At 34.5% G+C, this 24,372-nt stretch overlaps 1 protein-coding gene across 3 annotated transcripts in view; it reads right to left on the minus strand.

The window, feature by feature from the left end:
* The window catches only part of LOC122900720 (catenin alpha-3), a 1,358,242-nt gene that overhangs the window by 113,227 nt on the left and 1,220,643 nt on the right, over window positions 1-24,372 (minus strand). For all 3 annotated transcript variants that reach the window (XM_044239621.1, XM_044239620.1, XM_044239622.1), the window contains one exon: window positions 22,365-22,546. In XM_044239621.1, the coding sequence (XP_044095556.1) occupies window positions 22,365-22,546 (182 nt within the window). The remainder of the gene's footprint in view (window positions 1-22,364; window positions 22,547-24,372) is intronic.

The raw sequence follows: 24,372 nt of genomic DNA on the forward strand, positions 1-24,372 counted from the left end.
TCATACTATCTTTAGGTCTCTGTGTTGCAGACATATTGTGAACCTCAATAAATACTTACCAGGTGTGAACCAAGAAAGCTGTGGGAAAAGGGATGATAAGGAAATCATTATAGAAATGTAAGGAAAAAGGGATGGCATAGAGAAGCTATAAGAAATCCCCTGCAAAAGGGAGGTAAAAAAATGAAAGGGGAAAAGTGAAGGTGAAGAATCATTGGTGAGATACTGATAAAGATGGTCATACAGAAGATATAAATGGTGACGGAGAAATAGGAGAAGGGTAGAAAAATAAAGAGAATGGGTGAATGGACAATAAGACTATTACGGGACAAGATAAGAGAAGCAGACTGTGGAAAGAAAAGGACAAAATTGACAAATATAACCCAATATATTGAGGATAGAGAGGTGGAAGGAAAGAAACCAGAAGGTATGTTGACAAGTACTTACCATGGAAAATAGCAAACATAAAGTAGCCATCTGGATAGCAGAAAAAAATAGAGCCCAAAATAATTAAAGGAAGACAAATAATTTAATGACAATACTAAGTAAAGGACAGTTAAGACAAAAAACAAAAACAAGCAAAACCCCACAGATAAGATGGAGTAAGACATTATGCTTTGGAAATACATTAGAGATTGTCTTTTAGTAAACCCCACATCGGCAATTCCCCTATCAACGCAATGATTAAGAGAGTACTGTAAAGCTACTCATGTCCTTTTTTGAGGTTAATTTTTCTGTGTACCTATATAAAGTCAGTTTTGTTCTCATCAAGAGCAATTGTGATTCAGTATCTGCCCTAAGTTACAACAAATGAGCCAGATTTGAAATATAAAATGTTTATTTCTATGGGTGCACTGGAAAAGACTATCAGTTCCTACCAGCATCTTGAAGTTGCTTCATTATACAAGGAGAAAACTGGAAGAAAAGCACCACGGGCAGATGTCCTGCCTGCTGTCAGAGTAGGTGACATTTATGTGATGTGAATCACCTTGACATCTCTTGGTATTCCATTACAAATCTGAGAGATTGTATTTTCACTTGTGGATTGCAATTGCCTCAGGTACCCAGATACCATCCATGTTCTTCAGCAGAGGTCAGCCAATACTCATTGTTAAACACCAGTCAAACACATGATGGCCAGCTGGCAAATTAACCCTCTTGCAATGCTTGAATCTGCCCTTTCTAATCTAATATTTTGTAGGAGGTAGACCTCAAGGGATATCATGATGTTAGTTATGGTGTGCCTACAAATGTAATCGGATGGACTTTTTTTTTTTTTTAACGTAGAGTTTCACTGATTTATGATCACATTTTTTAATTGAGAAAAATCAAGAGCATACAAACCCAATTTTATACTTGTTTAAAACAACATCCTTAAGTACTTTCCTATTTGGAAATATACTAGAAATGCCTACTTGATGAGCTTGTATTGCATTTCTGGCAAAAATATTTCTTATTCCTCTTCCTATAAGATCTGTATCCCCTAAACTGTATTTCATCCTTTGAATTCCTTTTAATATTATTGAACAATAAATTTATATCTGTGATGAATGATCCGTGCCATTTTATGGCCAAAATATTTTAAACCTGTCTGCCATTAGGTGTTGACTATAAATTTTTTTAATTCACCCACCATGCATCATGTGGGTGTGTCCCATGTTCTCTTACTTTAGATCTTGTGGGATTCTGTAAGGATTTAAAATACCACACTAACTCTCTCCTAAGTCTTTTTCACATTATTTTTTAAGAAATTGAAGTCATTTGAAAATAATAGTCACTCTTTATTGTGTCCATACTCTGCACCAGGCATTTTTTATATGCATTATTTATAGAATTTTCACACCAAACATATCAGGTAGGTTTTGCTTTCTTCATTTTTTTTAAAGATTTTATTTATTTATTTGACAGAGAGAGATCACAAGTAGACAGAGAGGCAGGCAGAGAGAGAAAGAGAGAGGGAAGCAGGCTCCCCGCTGAGCAGAGAGCCCAAAGCAGGACCCGATCCCATGACCCTGAGACCATAACCCGAGCCGAAGGCAGCGGCTTAACCCACTGAGCCACCCAGGCGCCCTGCTTTCTTCATTTTAATGACAAAAATAAGGAAGAAAGAAAGAAAGAAAGAAAGAAAGAAAGAAAGAAAGAAATTGAGATCAGACAAGTTCTGAGTCCACACCACAAAAAAACATTTAGTGACAAAGTCAGGATTTAACGCTTATGTGTTAGATTCTAAAACCAATATTGCTAAACACCAGACCAAAAAATATATATATATATATATATATATATATATATATATATATATATATAATTTATTTATTTTTATTTTGGTATCTCTAGTGAAACTTACTAAAATTTCTTTCTAATAATATAAGATGTTCTAGCCTCTACTTAAAAATAAAAGAAAATAATAAAATAAAATAAAAAAGAAACCTTTCATTGCTCAAACTCTGTGGCTATTATTTCTCTCTACTGCAAATAAGGGTATTGTGGTACAGATTTAAAGTTAAATCTCCATTCCTGTTTTTGTTATATGTAAGAACTACTGAAAGTATGGGTATATGTTCTTCTAGACCACTACTTTCCAATCTAGGGGGAAAAGTAAGAAAACAGTGAGGGAATTACAGCTCTATTTTCCATAAAGACATGGCAAGTTGGGTCTTCAGGGATTCCCTGGGATACCTATAAAATATTCCTATTCCTAGGGAATTAAAATATCATAAAATTATATTTTATCACATTTCTATAAGAAGAATAGACAATGTACAAGAACATTTTAATAATTTATGAAAGAAAAGCAGACTAAATGAATATTTGATATTATATTTTAAATTTTTAAATAGATTCTAATATCCAGACTATAGTCTCCTTTTCTTCTTTTTTCAGACAGCCTACCTTGAAAACTCATTGACTCTCACAGCTTTAGCAGTTACCTCTCTGAGAATAATTCCCAGATTTGGATCTGTACCCAATAGTACCCTGAACTCTAGTTCCTTTATTCCAATAGGAAATTAGATACTTCTGCTTGCATGTTTTATCTGAAATCCAAAATATATGTACTTGGACTCAATATCCTCAAAGTTACCTTATTCCTAAATTCACATTCCAGTAGAAAAAAAATGGCACAATTATTTTCCTTTATTTTTCATATACAACCCATGAGAGTCATCTTAAAACATTTGACCTCCTCAGGTTTTTATAAGGTGAAGTTCCAATTCGAAGCCCTTCATGATATTCTCCCAACTCATACCTGTACTCTCTCCAGCTACTTTCCTTCTAATCATGCGCTACATTTCATGTTCCTTCTCTGGGGTGCTTTGCTTCCTCTTCACCTGGGAAACTCCCACTCATTCTTCAAGATTTGAATTCAAGTAGTTTCTTTTCTGTGAAGTCTTTATTAATTCTCAGTGCATAGCTGGTCACTTCCTGGTTTCCTAATTCTTACATTTATTCCTCCCCTAATTTCTACAAGTCCTTGAGTGTAGATACTGAATCAAAATCTAGATTTTGTTTTTAATATGAAGAACAGAACCCAGTGTATTATAGGTGCTCACTAAATATTTTTAAATACATGCATAAATAAATGAGTACGTGAATGAACAAATAATTCAATGACTCTTTGACTTCTCTTACTATCTTCTTGGCCTTTATATATCACTGCACTTTGTTTTGCCTTCAAACTATGTACTTGGAAAAGAATCCCCAGGTAGCTTTGGTATCTGTTTAAACAGAAATGTCAAGACTTCCATGAAATATCCTACATAAATTAATTCAGCTTCTTTTTTCAATGCCATGATATGTTAGTGAACTTTAAAAACACTGTGTGGGTCCCAAATAGTTTACAATAAATTATTCTCAAAACAAGTTTGAATAAGTTCCCTATATATGTGGATAAATAAGGGTAAACAAAAAATGACTTCTACTGTTCAAAGAGTAAAATAATATACTTAATATTTTTATTCTTACAAATAATTTGCTTTCATTTCTATTTCTTTTTTTCTTGCATAATATCAATTATATCAGATTGGAAATTTGATGGAACGTTTTCTTGAAATTTTAAGTTTTCCCTGTAGGACATAAGGAAATATTATTTGAAGACAATGATGGAATTTGAGGGGGTTCAGAATGTTTTCCCAAGGAAACCTTAAATTCATCTCTCCCTTCTAAAGCATTTAACTGCCAAAAATATCTAATTTAAAACTTTGTATTGGCTTCTACAATAACGGGATTGTTATGGCTCTTTCTTTTCTTTTTTCTTTTATTTGTTTTTCTTTTGTTATTATACACAATAAAAATTTGAATCCAATATAGCTCCATGACTTAGAATCTGTGACATAAATTCTATGTTTATGATAAAAATAGAATCTAACAAAATAAACATTAAAATCTGAAAGCTCTGAGTAACTTTCCATGGAGAAAATAAAATTAAATAGCCATTCTGCCATTGTATGAACAAAAGAAGGCAGTCTCACATTTTAAATATCATGTTAATTACAGTAATAGTGATAATTAATATTTATATAGTTGTACCTGAATGATCAGTGCCCTTGCTAGAAAGACAAACCAGAAGTGACCTGGTTAATGAGTCTGTGACAAATAAGGTAGGGGCACTGAGATAAACTCCCACTCACAATCACAGAATATGCTCACAAAAACATAATTATCAAACACTGCTTTCAAGGTAAGTACTCATTCCAAGTGAGGGCTGGAATCTGTAGAGGCAAGCATCTGTAACCAAGTTAGAGAACCCCAAAACACAGAGAAAAGTAAGCGAATTTAACTAGTGAGAGGATCCCTCTTATCTCAAGTTAAGAATGACTTAAGCAACTACATACGAGAATAACAAGAATTTAGTATCTCTCTGAGGCTCCCTCCCTCCATAAATCTTCTGGTACAAAAACACCACCTGATCATAAGAAAAGAATGGATGAAACTCCAAATCTGAAAGCCCAAGCAAAGGATGAAAGACAAAAGTTGGTGTCATGAGGGCATGAAGAGACAGATCAAGATTTTCATAGGACAGTGGTTATCATATAGGCCAACTGGTCTAAGTTATCTAAGAAAAGAAAAATAAAATGACAACAGATGGGAAAATGGAAGGATTTGAGATGAGAGAACATGACAAGGTTGAGAGTAAGGCATTAAAAGTTTTGGAAAAGAGGGAATTAGACATAGGAACGAGAATTTAAGACATCAAATGTGTAAGGGGGAAATCCTATTTATAGACTATATTCATCAAAGTACTGTAAAAGAGCAAATAAACTCCAAGCTGCACTAATTAAGAGCTCTTGAAACACAGCAGGAATAAGACTGATAAAATTAGTTATATTCACAGAGGTCTATCTATTAGAATGTTTCACTGCTTTTCTTTTTTTTTTAAACCAGTTAGTTTTATTTTTTGTTTCTTTGTACTTAGTATTTTTTAATTTAAATTCAATTAATTAATATGTAATATATTATTGGTTTCAGAGGTACAGGTCTGTGATTCATCAGTCTTATATTACAACTAGTGCTCATTATATCACATGCTCTCCTTAATGACCATTACCCAGTTACCCCATCCCCCCAACTCGCCCCTCCAGCAACCCTCAGTTTATTTCCTGTGATTAAAATCAGTTTTAGGGCGCCTGGGTGGCTCAGTGGGTTAAGCCGCTGCCTTCGGCTCAGGTCATGATCTCAGGGTCCTGGGATGGAGTCCCGCATCGGGTTCTCTGCTCAGCAGGGAGCCTGCTTCCATCTCTCTCTCTCTCTGCCTGCCTCTCCATCTACTTGTGATCTCTCTCTATCAAATAAATAAATAAAATCTTTAAAAAAAAATAAAATCAGTTTTAAACTCATTGGACCATTGGTTTAGGATGAAGATTATCACATATTGCTTCTGTTTTCTAAAAAAAATAAATATTTTGTTTTTAAATATGAAATAAATTCAGTTTTGTTTATATACTAATCTATACATCACCCTCCCAAAGATATTATTATCAGTTACATTTCTGAGAGACTGAACGTACAAATGGACAATGGCCAGACTAAACATGATAATAGAGCTTTGACCCAGGAACTGCACCAACTAGGTCAGGAAACAAAACCACAAGCTCTCTAACAACTGACCAAAAACAGCTGGTTTACCCGTATATGCCTTACTTTAAATTCAGTAACAATCAGAGAAAGCAAAATACGTTCCCCAAACCCATAGTATATGATGCCCTGCTTTTAGTTAGCCTGACTCTTTCTTATGTCAACAATCTCCAATCAGAGATACCTAAAGATTTTTTGGTTGTTGTTTTGTTTTGTTTCCTTTTCCATTTTAAATCTTTCCATCTTCTCTGCCTGCCTTTGAGTCTCTGCCAAAAGTAAGTGATGGTAGCTCCTTTGTTATAGCATGCTCTGAATAAATAGCCTTTGTATGTTCTCATTTGGGTAGTTTTTGTTTATGCCCACATTTCTAATAGTTTAATCTCCTGTGCTTAAGAAAATGCATAATTTAATTACATCTGCCTGTAATCTCTGCAGATTCATACAATACAGTACTGTTTTGCCACTTGGAAATTGACATAGCTGTCTCATAAATTCACCTCAGCCAGACATTGAAATGCTAAATTTCAGGGAAGAGTATCTGTGCTCTCACTCTCGGTTGATTTTAATGAACAATTACTAAGATGTTACATAAGCTGAATTTTTACCCATTACTTATCATGTCAAAATATATGTAAATTTTTATCATGTAAAAAATAACTGGCATACAGAATCATTCTATTTATGTTAAAGCATTTCTCCTCAGCATTAGTGAATAATGATTCCAGTGATTTAAGACTCGACAAAATAAAATAAACCACATTTTTACAAGGAGAATATTCATGGAAAAGACAAAGATAATGCCTTAAAATTGCTCTCACATGCTGCCCAACAAGATGAAAAAAAGTGAGCCATTATCATAGAGTACAGAAAAATAACCCTTCCTCCCCGATATAATTTTTATTTCAAATATAACGTGAATGCCTTCTTAAAGTTATTAATTAGAAAGCCAGAATGTTCTTTTAAATCTTAATGCTCCACGTGTTTCACATTTTCAATTATTTGCTAGATATTTATATGTATATTTAATACGCATGAGAAGAAGTCAGGAGTCTTATCAAATAAAACAAAAATTACATTTCTCTGCCTTTATAGTTTAAATCATATCACATAAGACTGTTTTTAAAAGGAAAATGTAAAGCTTATTAATATTTCTTATTCTTTTTGCTGCGGGGCCAAAACATTTAAACTGCTATTGTTGTAAACGTATTATATTAGAATATAAATCTTTTACCTCAGAAAGCAAAATAAACCGTATGCAAAGAAATTCCATATTTAACAAGAATGTGTGAGACATAGAACACATGAATTTCTATTCATTCCAACTATACTTCTAGAAAAGCTTAATTCTGAAGCCCTAGCTGAATAAGAAGCAAGGTGAGTTTTTATCCTTCTCTCTGCTCATTTTCTATTCCTCTTCTCAGAAATGTATTTTAAAGAAAAGGAAGGTGAGGCAAAAACTTTTCTTGAATACAAGCCTGTGTCCAGTGGGAAGTATGTGAAGAATGAAGAACAAATATACCTCCAATCCCAGATCTAGTAATTCATCTGCCATCACTCTGTAGCTGTGGCATCCAAGGACTCCTCTTCTACAGATAAATACAACATTATTTCTACATGAGTACTTAAGAGTTTGACAGACAGAGATCACAAGCAGGCAGAGAGGCAGGCAGAGAGAAAGGGGGAAGCAGTCTCCCTGCTGAGCAGAGAGCCCGATGCGGGGCTAGATCCCAGGATCCTGGGATCAAGACTTGAGCCCACGACCCTGGGATCATGATCTGAGCCGAAGGCAGAGGCTTTAACTCACTGAACCACCCAGGCGTCCCAATTGGATGGTTTCCAAAGTACCTCCTCCCATTGCCCAATTATTCCTTGGACATTCTGAACACAAGGAAACCTGAGGGTTCAGTGCCTCAGTGCCCTTTGGATCCATACACTCCTCTGTTTTAGGTTAATTCTTGAATGCAACAGGTCATGCTTAAAATGGATAGAGTGGCAAGATGCCTTACGAAAACTGTTCCATTTGTAGGCTTAGCTAATGGACTGGATCAACATTCTCAGAACATCCTAGGAATATTATAGAAATATAAAATCAGAAGAATTGCTGGTTGTAGTATTACATAATACTACAACCCAAGATAAATAAATACACAACACAAGATAAATACACAACACAAGATAAATAAGTCATTTCCAACCCTTTTGGAAAATGCAGCATGTGCATGTACATTTTGGGTAACTAATTAAAATGAAATAAAAAGTTGTATTTTTCCCATGTATATCATACATACAGTTGGGCTTAAAACACTAATTAAAATTTTTCAAATTGCAGTATTTTAGGGACATTTGATTAACCATGTGCTTATCCACATTTGGCCCATCACCAGAAAAGTGGTATTTATTAACAAATAGGTTACCTAAATTTGTAAATAATCAAAGTACCTTGTTAGTGTTTATAAGCACTTCTTTTTTTTCTTACTGATAAATGTAAGTCTTCAAAATTTCAGAAGGAAGTTATCAGGAAAAAAGAACTTGGCCTCATTTTGATAAAGGATATCAGCATACATGATTTGACATACAAATAAACACATTTTTTGCAACCTTTTCTCTCCAAAGTTTTCTTCATGACATCATTCTCATAAACACAGAACTGGGCCATTAATGCAACAAAAAATGCAGACAATCTGACAATGAAAGACCTTCCCGTCTTTCTGTTTTCTGGTCCACAGCCCAACAGAGGTCTTCATTCGACATGTGTGATAGTTTCTCCTATGGCTGGGCATAAGTAGCCCAGGTGAGAAAAACTTCCATATCTTTACTTTCCCTATTTTTATCTCAACTCTTAGCAAGATTCTGGAGTCTCTCAGAGCTGACTTTCTGCTGCCACCATGTCTACTCCTATTATCATCCTTTTAGATGTTTTTCTTTCACCTTTCTGCTTTGCTGCCCATTTTCCATTTCTCCTCATCTCTTCTCCCATTGTGTCTTATGCTGTTCTAGTTCAAAATCTTCCATTGTAGATTTTTGGTATATCATTCATATCAAGGGCAGTGCCTGATATTCAGTAGATATTCCACAAATGAACCAGCAAAAATTTTACAAAAGCTTATAAATCTTGTCAAAATAATTTATATTTTAAAAAAGAAATTGACATCATGTTGTATCTTAAAATATACAGTTGATGAGGATAGAGATAGCTTCTGGTATGTTTCTGAATAAACAAATTTGTACTTAGGGGCACCTGGGCATCTCAGTTGCTTAAGTGTCCCACTCTTGATTTCAGCGCAGGTCATGATCTCAGGGTCTCGAGAGCCAGTCCTGCATTGGGCTCGTGCTGGGGTTGGGCCTGCTTAAGATTCTCTCTCCCTCTCCTTCTCCTTCTGCCCTTCTCCCCAACTTGCACACCCTTTCTCACTCTAAAAATAATAATGATGATGATAATAATAATAATAGTACTTAAATCAGCATTACCTTTATCTAGGTATTTTTAATTCTTCAACTTTATTAATACTGACATTAAAGTTGATATATACTTAGAAAGCATAATTTTGGGGCAAATATGAATATGATTTTTTTCTAATTTAAGGGGGAGTTATCATTTTTTATCTTTTTCCTCATAATTTTTCAGCAGTGGGGGCAGCTGGGTGGCTAAGTTAAGCCTCTGCCTTCTGCTCAGGTCGTGATCTCAGGGTCCTGGGATTGAGCCCCCACTGGGCTCTCTGCTTGGCAGGGAGCCTGTTTCCCCCTCTCTCTCTGCCTGCTTCTCTGCCTACTTGTGATCTCTCTCTATCAAATAAATAAAATCTTTATGAAAATAATTTTTCAGCAATGATTGAAAGATACATCTTAAGTGATCACGCAAGGTACAATTAAATATCTAGAAAGTTTTACCTAGAGCCTAGCTCCTGTTCAGATGAGGAGAAAAAAAATCAGATGTTCTCAAGTGTTACATAAACCATGAAATGTGGGAACTGTTTAGGTTCAGTCAGGATACTGCTTAGAGAGAATTTACCTAAGGTGAGAAAAGGAAAAGAGAGCACAATTTATGAAGAAAACATTAATGAATAATCTAAACTTCAAAATACCATAAAGAGAAAACTTTTACAACCCTAATAAATTTCAGTGGGTTTCTGGACTAAGATGACAGGTTGTCACATATATATAATTTTTCTCCTTTTCCAAGTCCCACTAACACTATAGATGCATTTTTTTTTTCTTTTAAAGATCTAAACATTCTAGGATAGAAAGAACAGAACTGGACAAGAGACAATAGCAAGAACTATTAGGAAACTAGAAAGCAGATGCCAACTGGTAAACATTATAGTCAGCCTGAGAAAGCCAGAATCCAAGCCAGCAGTGGGAAAACTAATGACTAAACTGATCTAAACAGAAAGGTTCATGTGTGACTGGAACTGGGGAGAAAGGGAGAGACTGAAAAAGGCATTTTGGTCTCCTCACCTACTCCACACCACTTAACATCAGCTTCTCCCTTACCTCCAGAAAATTCTGGAGACTAATTCTCTGGAAAGGGTAAACCAAACAGTCTTTTACTGGAGGTCTTCAGACTTCTTTTGGGGTGGACTGCCTTTTACTGATGACAACGGTATTGAATGAATGTTTGAATACTTTATAGTAAATGGAAAGACTTCAACCCTTTTACCCTTTGCCCCGCTGCCCCCAGAACACATACCTTCCAGCAGGAGATCGGAAGGTGTTTCCCTGGGCAACTAATCATTACAAGGGGAAGACTTACTTCCCTCTAGTAAGTCTTAAGTCCTTTTAAGTCTGATTCTAGAAAGTATCTAATTCTTAAGAAAAGGGATGCTGAATTTTAGAAGATTCCATAGGCTCATTGTAATAATCCAACATACATTGTAAGACTATGTGGATGGTCCTTCACAAAGGAAAAGTCTGTTTAAAAAACTAACCATGATTTTTTTCTGCTTTTCTGACCTTCCTGCTTGGGAATGAAGGCATCACAATGGTAGTGACAGAGATGCTTCATTTCATTTGGATGATGTCTGTTCACAGACATCCAGAGTATAACCTCCATATCTCCAATAAAGGCTAGAAGAAGTACTAAATGGGCAGTATGCTGAAGGGCTTGTGCCAAGGCTCAGAAATGGCTACATCAGGTTTTACAGGAGTATTTTTTACCATTTCCTGATACAGTACTTTCTAGCAATTTACCAAGTTTCTATCAGCCTTTACCAGAATTTCCAAAGCCTGTCTAATCAAATGGGTCTCCCAAAGGTGGTTAGACCCCCATGGATTGAGTCTTTGCTAGTGGGATCCAAAAGTGCTGTCATTCTTCCTAAATATATTAGATTTCTTTTCCTTCTGTCATGTTACCTTCATGATTTCAATTCTTAAATAGTTCCCCATTTCCTACTTCTTAGAACAACAACAACAACAATCACAACCACCACCACAACAAAAACTCCTGTCCATTTTCTAAGACTTTTTTATAAGCTGCCACTTTCTTCATGCTCATATTAACATCTTGCTGGGTTTATATAGTTTTGTTAGAGCTCCCAAATGGATCTGACTCATTCTCACCTTCTAGCCTCCACCTTCGTGTGTTTTCTCACTTATATAATCTCCTTTCCACAATCTAATCCCCGTGTTTCATTCAATTCTAATATAAACTTCACCTGTTCGTACTTTGTTTCTCTGCTTACTCTATTCCCCAATGATAACCTCGTCTTCTGAAATCCTAATGATTTACAGCTAGAAGAATACAATGCATCACGCAATTGTTATTTCCAATTGGTCTGTTTGTTTTCCCTATGAGGAAAGGACTGGGTCTTGTTCTGTGTTTAGCACATGGGTAAAGACTCACAAAACAGTGAGTAGGTACACAGATTATGAAGTTGGAGTGACTTCAAAATCAATTTCATTTGTGTATCCTTGAGCAACCTATCTGACCTCTGAGTCTCAGTTTCTTTAATAATGAAATGGAGAATGTAACAATCAAGCTGTACTGAAGATAAACATGAGAGAACATACATATTTATCATAGTGAAGTACACAGTAAGCATTCATCAATGTTTACCATTATTATGGCTCTTACTGATAGTAAAATAGTAGTGAGGAAAATTGGAATATTTAGTGACACTTCAGAAAAGATAATGTATATTTTTTATAATTATTTTTAAAAATGGTGGTGGGTACTAGAGAGGGCATGGATTGCATGGAGCACTGGGTGTGGTGCAAAAACAATGAATACTGTTACGCTGAAAAGAAATTAAAAAAATACATATATATATATATATATATATATATATATATATATATAACCATTTAAACTCTGTGTGGGAGACAAGAGTGTACTATTCTATCAAATATCGACTGCTTATTGGTAAACACAGTCCTGCCAATTGCGACTCCCATCCTCACATGTTCTCTTATAAAAAAGCTAAAACAACTGCAATGAAAGAAATGTGACATGGGTGGAACTAAGGAATAACTTATATATAAAACTGCTAAATTTGTGGCTCCTGGGTGGCTCAGTGGGTTAAGCCTCTGCTTTTAGCTCAGGTCATGGTCTCAGGGTCCAGGGATGGAGCCCCACATCCTGGATCTTTGCTCAGCAGGGAGTCTGCTCCCCCCTCTCCCTCTGCCTGCCTCTCTGCCTACTTGTGATCTCTCTCTCTCTCTCTCTGTCAAATAAATAAATAAAATCTTTAAAACTGCTAAATTTAAGTTTCGGAAAAAACACTGTAGTGTCTGAAAAAAACCTCTTAAAACAGAACTGGGAGTTAAAAAAAAGAGTGAAAAACAAGGTTGTATCCATTTAAAAACAATTGGAGATATATCACAGTCTGTATGAACTGAAATTAAACTGAATCTGGATTCAATTCAAGCGCAAAAGATTATCAGAGTCCAACATTCAATTTTGCTCCTCTTCCTTTACTGCAGTTTGAACACATATTATTCCTGTTCTGTGGATGCCTTTGGCAGTGACACCTACAGATTGTGAGAAAGTTGGGCTGTTTAGCTTTTGCAAAACATGAAATGTGTCTATTTCCCAATGAGTTACCACACTGTGGAGTTGTGAATCCTTTTCTAACACCCCAGCTACAGATTACAAAATCCTCAAAGTCACTGAACATCCTTTCTAAAGACATATTCAGCATTCTTTTCTAAGTTGATTCTAAATATGTAGCTTTGGGAGGGTAATAGAGGCAGAGCAGGAGAAACTGCCCTGAAATCTGTATTTTCATCACTTGTTGGCAACATGTCCTTACCTTTCCACCTTTTGTTCTATTTTTGACCTCATTCCCCTCTCTTCCCAGTCTGGGCCCAGTCAGTTGTTCCAATGTCTTTTCTAATAGTTTCAATTCTCTCATTCCCTTGAATCCTGCTGCAAACTCCTTTCCATCCTAGGAATTCAGATAAATCCAATTTTCTAGTTTTCTTAGAACATGTGAAAGGAGAATCTATTCACTCTGTTCCTAATGAATATTTTGGGTTTCAAACCAGGTGATGAACCATAAATGAGTTAATGAATGATCGTTTTAGGTGACTACTTTTTATAATCCAGATCTCCTTCTGTGTCTTTATCCAAGCTCTCACTCGACATTGGCCTTCTTATGCTTTCTCATATCCCACAGTTGACATTGCCCCATAAATAGAAGTCATTAGGCATTTACTTCATCAAATTTCCTCTCTTTGTTCATACATTCCCTTTCTCTGTTATTTTTTTTTTTTTAGTTTTATTTTCATTTTTTAAAGTATCAGTTTCACCGCAGTTAACATACACTATTATAGGGGCAACCTGGGTGGCTTAGTAGGTTAAGAATCCCACTCATGGAATCTTCTTGTCCCTCCCCCTCCCTTTCCTCTCCTCTCCCAACTCAAGTGCACCTTCTCTTGGGTGCGTGCTTTCTCTCTCTCTCTCTCTCTCATTATATATATATATATTTTTTTTTAAATATATATATTAAAAAAACATAATGTTATATTAGTTTCAAGAAAATAATACAGTAATTCAACATTTCCATACATTAATTAGGGCTTATCACATACCTTCTCTTTTAGAGAGAGTTCTCCTCCTCCTTTCCATGGTTCCTTGAAAAAACATTCCTATAGGCCTCTATGTAAAAATGATAGAGGCACCTGGGTAGCTCAGTCAGTTGAACGTCTGACTCTTGATTTAAGCTCAGGTCATGATCTCAGGATCATGAGATTGAGCCACACTTTGGGCTCCACACTCAGTGCAGAGTCTGCCTGTCCCTCTACCTCTGCTCCTCCCCCCACCCAAATAAAAAAAAACCTTCCAAAATAAATAAATAAATAAATGTGATAGATTTATTTTTACATCTGTACATATGGTATTGTTGTACTTAACTTTTTTTTAACTACTAAGCTTACTACAGTTACATATTACAAATACTAATGTATGTATTATGATTCTAATGTGTTTCTAGTTTTTATTTGCACTCCCCATTTTCTTTTCTAATTTTATTCTCACTTTCTGATTTCTAACATCGCTATATTACTTGCATCTACTGATACTTGAATTTTGTTTCAGAGCTTCCTCAGAAATTAAAAAAGACATTATATGCATTCTTTAGTTAGCAAGTATAATCTTAATTATATTAATGTTAATGTTCTCAGTTCTCCCTGCATCTAAAAGTAGACCATTTAACTCTGATCTCCAACAATTACATGGTCCCTGTGCAAGGGGTCACTTCAAATAGTCTTTTCTATTGTCATTGTTGTTTTTCTGCTAAAGCTTATTTGAATAAACCAACAGATTTTCTGATTTCTTTGTTTTTTTGAATCTTGATTTTTTACTTTTGAGGTAGCATTTCTGAATATGTAATTTGAAATCCATCAGTTAAATAGGTCATATACTTGGGGTCCCTATTTCTTAAACATAACCTTGATTAACTCAAACTCTTGTTGCTCTTTCAAACTGGTCCGTGGAATTATTTCTTGTTTCCTTTTAGAGGCACAGCTTAGTGCCACGAGAGAGGCACTCTTGGCTTTTGCAAGGATCTCACTTCCAGCTCCCCTGACTATATGTTTCCTCTTAATCTCACATGGGTATTAAAAATTTAAATCTTTAGTGTCCAACACTTAAGATCTATGTAAGGGTTAAGGAAAAAATGAAAAGTGTGGATTTCCCTGTCAGAATGACTAAAATGAAAAACACAAGAAATAACAAGTGTTTTGGCAAGGTGGTAGAGAAAAAGGAAGCCTCACGCACCACTGCTAGGAATGCAAGCTGCTATACCCACTATGGAAAACAGTATGGAGGTTCCTTAAAAAATTAAAAATAGAGAGGCACCTGGGTGGATCAGTCAGTCAAGTCAGTGTCCAACTCTGGGTATTGCCTCAGGTCATGATGTCATGGCTCCTGAGATTGAGCCAGGCAACAGGCTCTTCACTCAGTGGGGAGTTGAGGATTCTCTCCCTCTGCCCATCCCCCTGCTCTCTCTCTCTCTCAAATAAATAAATCCTAAAAAAAAATTAAAAATAGGATTGCCATGTGCTCCAGTAACTTCACTATTGTGTATTTACCCAAAGAGAACAAAAACATTAATTGGAAAAGATAATATGCACCACTATGTTTACCGTAGCATTACTTACAATAGCTAGATATGGAGACAAGCCACATCTGTCCACAGATGAATGGATAAAGAAGATGTGGTATATATACACATACATACACAATGGAATATTACTCTGCCATAAAAAATAAAATCTGTGCCGCAACAAAATGGATGGATTTAGAGGGTATAATGCTAAGTGAAATAGGTCAGTCAGAGAATGACAAATAGCACATGATTTCATGCATATGTGAAATTTAAGAGATAAAACAAATGAACCAAGTAAATAAAGAGGAAAACAAAAACACAGACTCTTAAATATAGAAAATAAGCTATAGAGAATTCCCAGAGGGGAGATGGGTGGGGGAATGGATAAAATAGGTGAAGAGGATTAAGAATGCACTTATTGCACTGAGTTATGTACAGAATTGCTGAATCATTATATTGTACACCTGAAACCAGTATAGCACTGTATGTTAATTATACTTTAAAAAATAAATTAAAAAAATGGAAAAGAACATTTCAAGAGCTTAAACTTATGTTTACTCTGTTGTTGATATTAGGGTTTTTGTTTGTTTATTCTTGGTTTCTGAATTCAAGTGTAATTTCTTTTTTTTCTTTTTATTAATTAATTTAAATTATTTTTTAAATTTTCCTAATTCATTCAACCAGCATGTATTATGTATTGTTATATAATATTGTCATATATATTATATATTATATATTGTCATATATACATACATGTACACATACTACAACATATATAACTATATACAACTATTTTGTATATATATGGTTTAGGCTGTTATAAGTTCTGGGTATAAAACAATTAAGTCAAATTTCACATTTTCATACATTTTACAGTCTATTAGGGATATAGAGGAAGGGAATATATAAATAAATGGCCTAGATAATCCAGGATGTGGTAACTGCTAAAAAGAAAGCAAATAGGATCTTGTAATATGAAGAGACAGGTTGGGAAGAAGGCTACATTGGATGGTCAAGAAGGTGTCTATGATGGAACATTCCAGCTAAGACAAGAAAGAAGAGTCATTTAAAGTCATGAAGGCTTACCCTCATATCTGTTTTTGCTTCTTTCTTTCTTTCTTTCTTTCTTTCTTTCTTTCCCTGTTTCTCAGTGCATATGCTCAACCACTTTATCTCATTTTTTTAGTTATAGCTTTTTATCCCCTTCTACAATTTCTTTCTATCTCTTCACATTTCTATCTCTTCCTCTCTCTCTTGAGATATTTTAAAGTCTTGTCTTGATTGTGCTTCCTTTAAGATACTATGCTATTTTTATTTTCTTTTAATTTTTTAAAAGATTTTATTTATTTGATAGAGAGAGAGAGAGAGAGGGAGGGAACACAAGCAGGGGGAACGGGAGAGGGAGAAGAAAGCTTCCCACTGAGCAGGGAGCCTGATGCAGGACTTGATCCCAGGACCCCAGGATCATGACCGGAGCTGAAGGCAGACACTTAATGACTGAGCCACCCAGGCACGTCTATGTTATTTTTATTTTATCAGCTAGTCTCTCATGACCTCTTTTAACAACTGTTTTTTTTCTTTTACCATTTAGTGAAGCTACTCAAAGTACCCACAAATGGCGAACTGACAAAATTACACTATCCTTTCAATCTTCATTTTTGTAAAGATTTTATTTATTTGAGAAAGGGAAAGAGAGCACAATGGGTGGGAAGGGCTGTGGGAGGGGCAGAGGGAGAAGACTTCCTCTGAGCAAGAAGCCCCACCCCATGGTGGCTGATCCCATGACTCTAGGATCATGACCTGAACCGAAAGCAGATACTTAACTGACTGAGCCACCCAGATGCCCCTTCCATCTTCATTTTAATTAAAATTTCTTCAAGTAAGACAACTTATTGATCACTCACTGACACTCCCTTAACTATGGCCCAGAATCCTTCTCATGTTACAAATGTTCTTATAATCACTTGAGTGATCTGTTTTTATGGAATTCTATTTCCTCTGCCCACTTCTTGGAATTTTGTTTCTTGTGACTTTGTCCTTGTTTATCCTTCTACTTCTACATTGTCCATAAATATAGTTATATACAGTCTAAATATTTACACTACAGAATTAAGATTTCTCATTACCCTACTTATCAACTGATATTAAAACAGCTCTTAGGGGCGCCTGGGTGGCTCAGTGGGTTAAGCCTCTGCCTCCCGCTCAGGTCATGATCCCAGGGTCCTGGGATCGAGCCCCACATCAGGCTCTATGCTCAGCAGGGAGCCTGCTTCCCCTCTCTCTCTGCCTGCCTCTCTGCCTACTTGTGATCTCTGTCAAATAAATAAATAAAATCTTAAAAAAAAAAAAACTGCTCTTAGTTTATATTTTTTTTTCCATAATGTGTTGTTTTCCATAGAAACCTATGGACACTTTAAACCATTTCTAAACTTTAATTCAACATTTTACAGGAAATATTTCTTTCATGAATGTTTCCTATCTAGGTTAATTGTATCAATGCCATAATAAAATATTATTTATTAATCCTTATTTTCAAAATCAACCTATAACATAAGCATGGGGGATTTAATTATTGAGAAGAATGTAAATATTACCTATCTTAACAATGTGAAAGAAGATGCAATGGAGAGAAGTTGGGTTATGAATGAGATATAGAATGGGGCAGTAAAACGTGGAAGAGTGAAAGTGGGAATCTCTTCATCATACATAGTTGGAAGTTGAGATATAACTAACATAATAAAAAACAGTTATGAATAAAGTAAAATTATCAAGGACTGTAAATATAAACAATAAAAATATATAAATTTCTCAAACTAAGGAAAGGATGAGGGAAAAGTCAATAAATTACAACTTAGGAAAGAAAGTATGTTGCTTAAAGGTATGGAGATAATCACAAGAAATGAGCATACAAGGTTAAAAGTACCTGCCTTTTCTTTGTGGAGGTAAGGATTGTTTTTTATAAATTGTTGTAATTTAGTTGGTTTCACTTTGCTCTCTCTTCTCCCTCATACACACACACACACACACACACACACGCACACACACACAGTGGATGTTATTTATAATCTGTATAATATATTTTTTGTATATTAGGAAAATACATGTATGTGTAGTATTGTTTGTGTCAAATTCCTAGGTATATGGTAATACCTTTCAATACATACATTTAGGTTTAGTCTTACCTATGAAAATATTTTCAGGAAGCCTGGGTGGCTCAGTTGGTTAAGCAACTACCTTTGGCTCAGGTCATGATTCTGGAGTCCCAGGATCGAGCCCTGCATGGGGCTCCCTGATCAGTAGGGTGTCTGATTTTCCCTCTGACCCCTCCCCTTTCATGCTCTCTCTCTCATTCTCTCTCTCACAAATGAATAAATAAAATCTTTAAAAAAGAAAATATTTTTAATTTATATTTTTAAATACTAGTTGTTTTATTATTTCTTAAATTATTCTTCAAAGGGTCCAAGGATAAGTATACTAGAGCTTCTTTGCCTCCTCTTATTTCAAGGTCATTTTCTCTCTTTCCTTCTTTCTTTATTTTTAATCTCATAACTGTCTCTTAGTTAATCTCCTGCTTGATTTTAATGACTCTTATGGAATTTTTATTTGAATCCATTTCCCTCTGGATACTTCATAATTTGTCATTTTTGAATTTTTTTATTCTTTAATTTTGATGAACTTGTTACATTCCTCAATCCCTTTTTTTGTTGTTTATTTTTCATTCCTCTTGATTTTTTATTTTGAATACATATTTTAAATATACATCTCCAACTTTTTATTATTTGAATATAGTTGACACAAAATTAGCTTTAGGTATATAACATAGTAACTCAACTTCTCTATACATTTCTCTATGCTAACTTAGCTATCATCCATTACCATTCAACACTATTACAATACCATTGACTATATTTCCTATGCTATGCCTTTCATTCCCATGACTTATTCATTCCATAATTGAAGCTTGTATCTCCTACTCCCTTTTACCTATTTTTCCCATCTCTCTACTCCCTTTCCTCTGGTAATCAACAGTTCGTTTTCTATATTTATAAGTCTGATTTTGATTTTTGTTTATTTACTTATTTATTTTGGTTTTTAGATTCCACATATGAGTAAAATCATATGATATCTGTCTTTCTCAATCTATTTTACATAGCATAAATACCATCTAGGTCCATCCATGTTGTTGAAAATGGCAACTTCTTCTTCTTCTTCTTTTTTTTTTTTTAACAGTTGTGTAATCTTCCGTTGTGTATATATACCACATCTTATCCATTCACCTATACAGGGACACTTGGGTTGCCTCCTATCTTGGCTATTGTAAACAATTCTGTAGTAACCATTGGGGTCCATATATCTTTTTGGATTAGTGTTTTCATTTTCTTTGGGTAAAAACCAGTAGTGAAATTATTGGATCATATAGTATTTTTGAAATTTATTTCAATTTGATGTGTTGCATTGCAGTTTTATTTTTCTGTTTTGTATTTGTTTTTAGACATAAGGGTCTCATTAGCTAAATTGTCTTAATTAACCTATTTTTTCTTCCACCTTTATAGAGGAATAATTGAAAAATACAACTGTAATATATTTAAAGTATACAGGATAGGGATTTGATGTATGTTTATATAGTGAAATGATTATTACAACCAAGTTAATTAATACATCCATCAGTTTACATAGTTACTTTTTTTGTGTGTGCATGAAAATGCTTAAGATTTACTCTCAGCCAATTTCAAGTATACAATACAGTATCTTAACAATAGTCACCAGACTGTATATTAAATACTCAAAGCTTATTCATCTTATAACTGAGTGTGTGCTCTTTTACCAACATCTCCCCATTTCTTCTATCCCTCATTTTCCACCATTCTACTCTGTTTCTATGATTTTGATTTCTTTTTAAGATTCCACATAGGGGTGCTTTGGTGGCTCAGTGGGTTAGGCTTCTGCCTTCAGCTCAGGTCATGATCTCGGGGTCCTAGGATCGAGTTCCGCTTCGGGCTGTCTGCTGGGCAAGGGGCCTGCTTCCTCCTCCTCCCTCTCTCTCTCTCTCTCTCTCTGCCTGCCTCTCTGCCTACTTGTGGTCTCTCTCTGTCAAATAAATAAAATCTTAAAAAAAAAAAGATTCCACAAAAAATATTTTACCACATATATATAATATATAAATATATAAAATATATATTTATATATAGTGATATATAATGTGTGTATGTATATGTATATATATATATATATAAAAAACACATTTTCTTTACTCATTCTTCTTTTGAGACACACCAACATTGTTTCCATACCTTGGCTATTGTAAACAATGTTGCAATAAACATTCATCTCCATACCCTCCTTATAACAAACATATCTCAAAAGTTTGTCTAATTTTATAAATCTAAAAGTTACTTTATTTTAAATTATTTTAGGTTAAATAATATTTACAGATTTATGGGTCATATTTTTATGGGGAGAAATTTGTGAATTATCTGCTTATGTCTTTTGTCCATTCTAGGATATTTGGTTTTTTTAATCTTTATAATGTCTTTAAGTATTTTTATACATAAAAGGCATCATATTTTTGTTATTTTTTGTTACAAATGTTTACCCAATTATCCACTTATATTTTGATATTATTTAGAACATTCTATTGATCTACAGAATTTTTAATGTAAACTTAATAATCCTTTTTTGTAAATTCTTCCTTTTTAGCTAGAGCTTAGAAAGCCTTTCTCAATCTTTTTTTTTTTTTAAATATTTGTTTGTTTATTTATTTATTTGACAGACAGAGATCACAAGTTGGCAGAGAGGCAGGCAGAGAGAGAGGAGAAAGCAGGCTCCCCGCGAAGCAGAGAGCCCGATGCGGGGCTCGATCCCAGGATCCTGGGATCATTACCTGAGCGGAAGGCAGAGGCTTTAACCCACTGAGCCACCCAGGCACCCCGCCTTTCTCAATCTTAATATCAGTAAAAGATTTGTGTACATTTTTCCTACTCCCTTTTTGTTATGATTTTAAACTTACATTTATTACTCAATCTAAAATTTATATTTGTGTATAATGTATGGTGATATAAATGAATGTCTTTCTAAGTCTACCAGGTCTGCTTCAGAGTATTCTTCTGCTGTATGGCTTTTAAAATGACACCAACACTAAATTACCTTAATTATTGTAGTTTTGTATATTTTAGTAACTGGTAGGGCAAGAACTATATTATTTTACTGCTCTTTGGCTAGCTCTATAAAATAATATTTTGAAGCTATAATAAACATTTTATTGCTTTTGGAATTTACACATAATGTATGATTCTTTCATGTATATCATTAAGTCACTGTGATTTAAATATATATTTGGTTGATATCTCATTAGCAAAAGATATCATTGAATCTTGATGACACACAAGTCATTACAACTGAAGTTATGTAGCTATGGAAAATAAATACTCAGATGCTTCACTGAAATCAGTTTGATTTACCAATTTCTTTGTAAAATAATACGCCCAATATGAAACACAGAAAAGATTCCTAAGGTGACAGGGTATAAAGGAGATTTCTAAAATAATTTTTGGCCATTTATGAGAAACTTTCCCATATTTATTTACCAAAACCTCTAGAACTACACACCTACAGCTTTCTAATTCTATATTATTTGTGTTTCTCCCACCATTTAGTTTTTAGCACCTGCCTCTTAGAGAAACTTAGGTTTCACTACTGTGACAAATGTTTCTACCAATTATAAATGTTACGCATCATTTTCCACATAATTACCTTGTGAAGTCTGTCATCTCCATCATAATCATACACATCTTCTTGGCCAGAACAATGATATCATTGCTGGTATCATCCCAAATCTCAATCTCAGCATCCAGTTTACTCTTTACTTTCTTGAAATCAGCAACTTGTTCAGCAATCTTTTCCTTTTCTGCCTCAGGCAATTGAGTCATCTTAGCCTAAAACATGTGATAAGTAGATTTATAATCATTCCATTATACCAAAATGCATTTTAGGAACAAGTGGTCATTATAGGATACTCTTAAACTTGTTCATTGAGAAACAGAGACATGTCATAATTTTTTAAAAATCATAGAATCAAACTTTCTAGGCTTAATTTTTCCTATAAAAATCTATTAAATGATAAATGTTTGCTCTAGAACTACAATGTTAAATTTAAGAATAACAATGTATAATTTAGTATCTGACATATTTAATTCTTCTCCTTAATATAAATGTGAGACTTCTTAAATTTCTAATGCAATATAATTTTAAATTAATTCAGGCTTAATACATTAGAAAAGCATATACCTTATTTAATTGTACCAATAATATTTTTCAAAAGGTAGAAGTATAACAAAACTATCTGGAAATGTCTACTGGCATTATAATGTCTGTTTATACATGTATGTATATACATTCAGACAGATCCTTACACAAACACTGCATATATGTTGGGTAAACAATAATAATATGCATTTATAAATCATATGTATTAGATAAGCCCATGTTTAAAATCGTAAGGATGTATATGGGTATTTTGTACATATAAATACATTCAAGTATGTATGTGTATACCAACTATTTGAGGGAAGAGTAAAAATATTATGGGCAGGGTTTATTAAAGCAGCCTTCACTAATTAGCATCCTGAGTTTTGAGGTTCTCTTCTCCCATGCCCAGCTAACTTGCTGGATTGGCTTAGTATTATTCTTTGAATATGTTGCATTTTTAAACAGCGTGTAACTTGCATTTTCCACTTGGAATCTGAAATGTGGGAAGGATAGAAAACCATCTAAACCATCATATTCACAGCATTAGCACCTGGGACCTATAACTTTTTGTCAAATGAAGAACCTTTTTTTTTTTTTTTCAAAATTTTATTTATTTAATTGACAGACAGAGACCACAAGTAGGCAGAGAGGCAGAGAGAAAGGGGGAAGCAGGTTCCCTGCTGAGCAGAGAGCCTGATGCAGGGCTCGATCCCAGGACCCTGAGATCATGACCTGAGCCGGAGGCAGAGGCTTAACCCACTGAGCCACCCAGGCGCCCCTCAAATGAAGAATCTTGAAGTAAAAGTGATTTGATAGTATCAATGCCACAAAATTTTAGGCAACAGCCTGTGCAATCATATTCTTTTTTTTTTTTTTTTTTTTTTTAGATTTTATTTATTTATTTGACAGAGAGATCACAGTAGGCAGAGAGGCAGGCAGAGAGAGGGGAAGGGAAGCAGGCCCCCTGCTGAGCAGAGAGCCCGATGCGGGACTCGATCCCAGGACCCTGAGATCATGACCTGAGCCGAAGGCAGCGGCTTAACCCACTGAGCCACCCAGGCGCCCCTGTGCAATCATATTCTTAAAAAAAAAAAAAAAAAAAAAAACTATATACATTCTAATAAGATGAGTACATGGGCCTTAGAGGGAGTAGTTAAAATGATAAATCATTTAAGTAAATTTTATTATTCACACCGAATACGTGATACCTACAATGCCTATGTACTTTCAGATGCTAGTCTCTAGGACATCCATATATTAGCGAATAAGGAAAATCACCTCAAAAAGCTTTGAAATATTCTGGGCACTAAGCCCAAAGTAGTTGAAATACACTTTATTTGATCAATAGTGTACAAAAGCAAAAAAGCTTAAATATATGAATGAAGGAATTACAAGCATGATCAGTGGAAAATCCAACAAAAAAAATGAAAATTAAAGAACTAATATCAAGTGTCTGTCACTTATTGTCTATTTACTATAAAACTAACTCAGGGTTTAAAATAACTTGGTGTCT

The sequence above is a fragment of the Neovison vison genome, chromosome 2 (genome assembly GCF_020171115.1).
Source record: "Neovison vison isolate M4711 chromosome 2, ASM_NN_V1, whole genome shotgun sequence".
NCBI classification, from domain to species: domain Eukaryota; kingdom Metazoa; phylum Chordata; class Mammalia; order Carnivora; family Mustelidae; genus Neogale; species Neogale vison.